The 6,000-nt window shown below is 34.8% G+C and overlaps 1 protein-coding gene across 1 annotated transcript in view; it reads left to right on the top strand.

Annotated features, from left to right (window-relative positions):
- The first annotated feature begins 4,370 nt into the window (after positions 1–4,370).
- Positions 4,371–6,000, top strand: part of PDE5A (phosphodiesterase 5A) — a 127,373-nt gene continuing 125,743 nt past the window's right edge. Inside the window, exon 1 of the mRNA XM_063108167.1 lies at positions 4,371–4,959. Coding sequence (XP_062964237.1) covers positions 4,375–4,959 — 585 coding nt within the window. The 5' untranslated portion in view covers positions 4,371–4,374. The remainder of the gene's footprint in view (positions 4,960–6,000) is intronic.

The raw sequence follows: 6,000 nt of genomic DNA, 5'->3' as shown, positions 1-6,000 counted from the left end.
ATTCATGAGTACAGAGCCCTCCCAAAGGCCCCTTCTCTTAATACCTTCACCATGGGGTTAGGTTTCAACATATGAATTTTGGGGCGACACACACATTCAGACTATAGCATATATCTTTGAAAAGAATTTTAATTTGAATTTGCAGGTTATTTGTATTTGCATAGAGGCTGAAGTATTAAAAAATCAACAGAAGAAGATAGATAGTAGTCTTAAGGGGAAAGGCCCACTTCATAGCAGCCACACAGGTCATGCACTGTAAGACTTACTGGGATGCCTGAAGAAAGAGAAGTGTGTGAGAGATGATTTAATTGTATCAAATTAAAGTTAACAGTTTGGTTGGTTTATAAGTGATTGTTTTGATGTTATATGTCTTCCTGTGCAAGCATGTAATTACAGGGACTCAGATAGTTAATAATGTGATCATGAGAACTCCCCTTCCCCCCAGTTACTGGTGGTTAATGAGGATTGTTGATTGAATGACCAATTTTCATTTCAGGAGATCTTTTCCTGTGTCATTTAATATTACATTAATCTCTCCATGAAAATATCTAGAGATAAAACACTTATGAGACAATTAAATACAGTAATCAAAAACACATAACAGAATTTTTAAGCACTGACTTTGCTTAAGAGATACACTAGGCACTGCAGGGTATATGAGGATAAATTAGCCATGGTCAGTTTTGAGGCTTACATCTGAGGCAACACAGTGTTGATTTTCTGTAACAAATATACCAGCATTCAGATATTTAAAAGACTGTTGACCCTTTTGATGCTTTAAGAGCCTTCATCTATTCATTCATTCACTTCACTCAATAAATACTTATTGAGGACCTATTATGTGATAGTCATGGATCTAAGTGCAGGAGATGCAGCAGTGAGCAAGGCAGACAAGTAGCTCTGATGGAATTTACATCTAGTCAGAGGAGACAGTATATCTACAGACTGACAAACAAGTAAAGTAGCAGGTGGTGAGAATTCAGGTAGAGTGTGGGGAGAACATGATATGTTGGGGCCACTTTATGTGGAGTGATCAGGGAAGACCTGTCTGAGCAGGGGTTGTAGAAGCTTACCAGCCATGCACAGGTGAGGGGAGAGTGTTCCAGACAAGGGCCAGTTAGAACTTGGTGTGCTTGAGGAGCCCAAGGAGGCCAACAAGGCGAGAGGAACTTGTGTGGAAGGGGATTACAACAGTTCAGGTTTTATTCTCAGTTCAGTAAGAAGCCAAGTAAGGTGGTTAAGATGTTAAGATTTACTTTGTTAAAAGATTACTGTGGCTGCTGTGTGGAGAATGGATTAAAAGGGGGCAAGTATAACATCCAAGAGACCAGTTAGGGAGCTATGGCCTTAGTCCAGGTGGGAGACTGCAGGGCTTGTACCAGGGTGGTGGTAGTAATGGAGATGGATGGACAGATTGGGATACAGGCAGGGTTTTGGAAGTCAAGGTGACAGAAGTTTTACGGCTTGGCTGAATGTGAAGTTGAAGGAAATAGAAATTTAGAGTGATTTCTAGGTGTTTGGTTTGAGTAACTGGGGAGGTGATGGTGCTATTTATTAATATGAGGAAAACTGTCAGAGAGGGAGATTGGAGCAAGGTGTTGGGCATTCGGAATTCTGTTTTCACTGTTTTCCATAGTGTATTTAGACATTCACATGGAGTTGTCAAGTGGACAGTTTGATTAAAAAATTTAAAAGGAACATCTCCATTTTCCATTAAGAAGATAAGAAATAAGTTAGGGCTAAGTTTTAGGTTTGTAGCTGAAATAGTTAAAATGCCTGTTTTTATACTGATTGAACAACTTAGTTAAATGTTCATATTTAAAATTACATCAGATACATGAATTTAGATGTATTGATTTTTTTCCTATCTTACATTTTACAAAACAGTTTTATTCAAAAGCTTCCTGTACATTTTTGACTGCTTCACATGCATTTTTAACATCAGTGGCTTTGGCACTATTAGTCAGATTTTTGGGGTTAAATAAACATTTCCCAGAACATGTCACCCTTATTTCTAAGTTTTTGAGATACAACATTGTTTTAATCAGTGTATGTTGTTCTCTCTGGAAATTTTGTACTAAGCCACAGTGAGCATTTATTAAATATTAGGATAATTATATTGTTAAAAAATCTGTGTAAGTATGTGCTCGTGATCTGTACAATATACCTACCTACTTCACTTTTTTTCTTCTTAGTTCATATTTGTAAGACCTCTTTATTATAAAGTAAGTCAATTCATAATACCAGTGAGGATATTTTTAAAATTACGTATTGGATTGTTTGAAATTTACTTTTTAACTGACAAAAACTGTATATATTTTGGTGTACAGCATTATTTTTTTGATATATGTATACATTGTAGACTGCTTAAATTAAGCTAATTAACATACGTGTTACCTCGTAAACTTACTTTTTTTTGAAGTGAAAACACTTAAAATCTACTGTCTTAGCAATTTTCAAGTATATAGTACATTGTAATTAACTATAGTCGCCACTTTGTGTAATGGATTTCTTGAACTCATTTCTCTTCTCTAATTGAAATTTTGTATCCTTTGACTGCACTTTTTACAGAGATATAGGGATATTTAAAGGCTTTCATAACTGTATCTAACACTTGAAATTATGAGGTAAGATCTTTGTTGTCTTTTTATTTTAACTCAGTTCATTTAAGACTCCTATCATTTCAGAGTAAAAATATATTTAAGAAATAATGCGTCATTGTTCAAAATAAAATAATTAAGGGAACATCCCACACATGAAAGGCTTACAGACTAAGAAATAAAGCAATTTCTTTTCCTCTTTTGCATCTTCTTTTTTCACTTAATAAATTGTGGAGATTATTCATATCAGTACATATAACCAGTTTTTAATGTCTGCCTAGTGTTCTGTTGTATAAATGTGCCATGATGTATTTAGTCAGCCTTCTACTGGTGGTATTAAGTTGCTTCTGTCTTTGCTATAACAAATAGTACTGCAGTAAATACCCTTCTATTTCCTTTGCCACATGTGTAAAATCTCTGGAACAAAGGATAGATGCATTTTAAAAATTGCTATTCATTATCTGCTTGCCCTCCAAAGAGGTGATATCAATTTTTACGACAGCCAAAAAGATTGAAGACTGTCTATGTATATTCCTATACTCTCTCCAAAATAGTACATTGTCAAGCTTTTCTTATCCTGGTTAGTTGTTTGGTGAGAACCATCAATTATGTCATTGCAGATTGGAGATTGCATTGCTCTTATTATAGGCAGATTCTTTTAAATATCCTAGTGGTAGCAAGTTTTTGTCTTTTGAAGGTAAAGGCAAGTCTTATCAAAAGATGGATAATTAAGTTAGCCGTTACCCTAGGTTTTTATGTTTTTTGTCTTATTTGTTTGTTCCTTTTGAGAGGAAGAGGGGTTAGTGAAAAATAAGATCTGAATTTTAGATGAAACTAGTATTCTTGTTTGGATTATAATTTGTCTCAGAAGTTCATTTTAAAAGAAGAGTTCCAAAAATGTCTAAAGTAATGGCACTATTAATTGGTATAAGATTCCTTTCTAAGGGGAATTATTTGAATTGAACAACACTTATTTGGATTGTATATGATCTGGTATGTTTGTTTAAAAAATCACCCACGGTGAAGGCTTTAGCTCAAAATAGGTTTCTCTTTTTTTTTTTTTTATAGCAGGGTACATTAAAAACATAAATACCTTCAGTTTTCTTGGGCTGCATTTTTTAACTTAGGTAATGTCTACTTTTAAATTTTCTTTCTTTACACAAAGGGTAAATAGTCTAGAAGAAGACATCATTTTTGCCATTATTGAGTAAATATTTGGTGGATAATATTTGTAGAAGTCTATATTTTTTCTCCACAGTAGATTAAATTATTTATATTCTCCATTTCCCCTTTAAATTTTATCTATTTTGACATTATGGATATAACTATCCAAAATTATGGATATTAGCAAGCCAAATTTAGATAAATATTGGTTTTTAATTTTCAAATATTTAACTTCAGAAAAAGTTGTGTGTTTTAAACATTAAATTATCTTCTGTATTTGTTTTCCTAACACTATTGTCAAGTTTAGTGTCTTTCACTTTACTATGAACTAATTTTGAGAGAAGCAGACTTGATGCTTGATGTTGCAAATCAGATATCTAAAATTATATATGTAGAAGTCAGACTTTAAGGTATTCATTGAAACAGTTGCCCTGTATAGTTTTTCAGAATAAAATTATCTGTCTTAAATAAACAGTCTTGTATTTATTTCCTTTGACAAATCAGATGATTATCTGATCGATTTACCTTGAGAGATCTTTAGCAGCTTTCAGGGGTAGCACCATTCCTCCTCAAATTTCTAACATGTGTATATGTTGTGTTCTGCAGAGAAATGGTCAATGCATGGTTTGCTGAGAGAGTTCACACCATCCCTGCGTGCAAGGAAGGCATCAGAAGCCACACTGAATCTTGCTCTTGCCCCTTGCAGCAGAGTCCTCGGTCAGATAACAGTGCCCCTGCGACACCAACCAGGAAAATCTCCGCCTCTGAATTTGACCGGCCTCTTAGACCCATTGTTGTCAAGGATTCTGAGGGAACTGTGAGTTTCCTTTCTGACTCAGAAAAGAAGGAACAGATGCCTCTAACCCCCCCACGGTTTGATAATGATGAAGGGGACCAGTGCTCAAGACTCTTGGAATTAGTGAAAGATATTTCTAGTCATTTGGATGTCACAGCCTTATGTCACAAAATTTTCTTGCATATCCATGGACTCATCTCTGCTGACCGCTATTCCCTGTTCCTTGTCTGTGAGGACAGCTCCAATGATAAGTTTCTTATCAGCCGCCTCTTTGATGTTGCTGAAGGTTCAACACTGGAAGAAGCTTCAAATAACTGCATCCGCTTAGAATGGAACAAAGGCATTGTGGGGCATGTGGCAGCACTGGGTGAGCCCCTGAACATCAAAGATGCATATGAGGTAAATAGGGGACCATCAGAGCAGAGGCGGGTGGTGGGAGCAGAATATGGCTGGGGCATTGGACAGCAATTGTGAATGGTGGGGCTATACCAGAGATGTAATAATTTGCATACTTATTTAAAACTGGAATGTATAGTAAGAACTTTCCCATCTTTCAAATGCTAGTTTCTTCATTGTTGGTTCAGTCAAGGATCTGGGCCTGAGAGAAATCTTTTCTTGTTTTTCTCCTTAGTGATAATTTAAGATAGCTCATCTCATAGTTGTATTCTCTCATCTTTTTATCCGATAACTATACATATCCCTATTTATGTTATCTCTGTGTGAACTTCTGAGGATTTTACTGATATTCTAAAATGATGGGTCCAAAAATTGTCAAAAAAAAAAAAAATACCAACCCATGGTCTTTTTTCATTCCTTCATTCATTTATTCAGTCAATCATATTCAGTCATTCAAAGTCCCATTGATACCGAAGTCTGATTTTCTTTTCTTCCTTCCTCTCATTCTTTTTTTTTTTTAAGCATACAAACATTGGATATCTTCAGAAAATGGAAGTTTTTGCTCTAAAATATTTTGATGGAGGTATTTGATGTTTCTTCCACTTTTGCTGCAGCTATGCCCAGGTCTTTAATTATGGACTTAAATATTATACTGTAAGAATCTTCAAATTTCCCATTTAAAATGATTCTTTTTATTAGTAGAAATACAGTTTTTAAACAAAGCATCTTAATTGGCTGACAATTTGTATGTTTACGAGGTATTTTATAGCACCTCGATAGAGAAGTTTTTCCATCTAGCTACTATGTGGTACACCATAAAAATTCAGTGGTAATTTTCTATCGCTTTATATAATTTGAAGAGTCATAGCTGTTTTATTCACCTCTGTATTCCTGGTGCCTGATACAGTGCCTGGCTCATAATTAGGTCTTAATAAATATTGGATGAATGAAAATAATAATAGATGCTATAGATAAAGGCAATAGAAAGCAGATCATAATAGATGCCAGAGATAATGTGACAGATTTCAGAGAAGCAAGATATGA

The sequence above is a fragment of the Cynocephalus volans genome, chromosome 9, assembly GCF_027409185.1.
Source record: "Cynocephalus volans isolate mCynVol1 chromosome 9, mCynVol1.pri, whole genome shotgun sequence".
NCBI lineage: Eukaryota > Metazoa > Chordata > Mammalia > Dermoptera > Cynocephalidae > Cynocephalus > Cynocephalus volans.
This window is presented reverse-complemented; position numbering and strand designations above follow the sequence as displayed.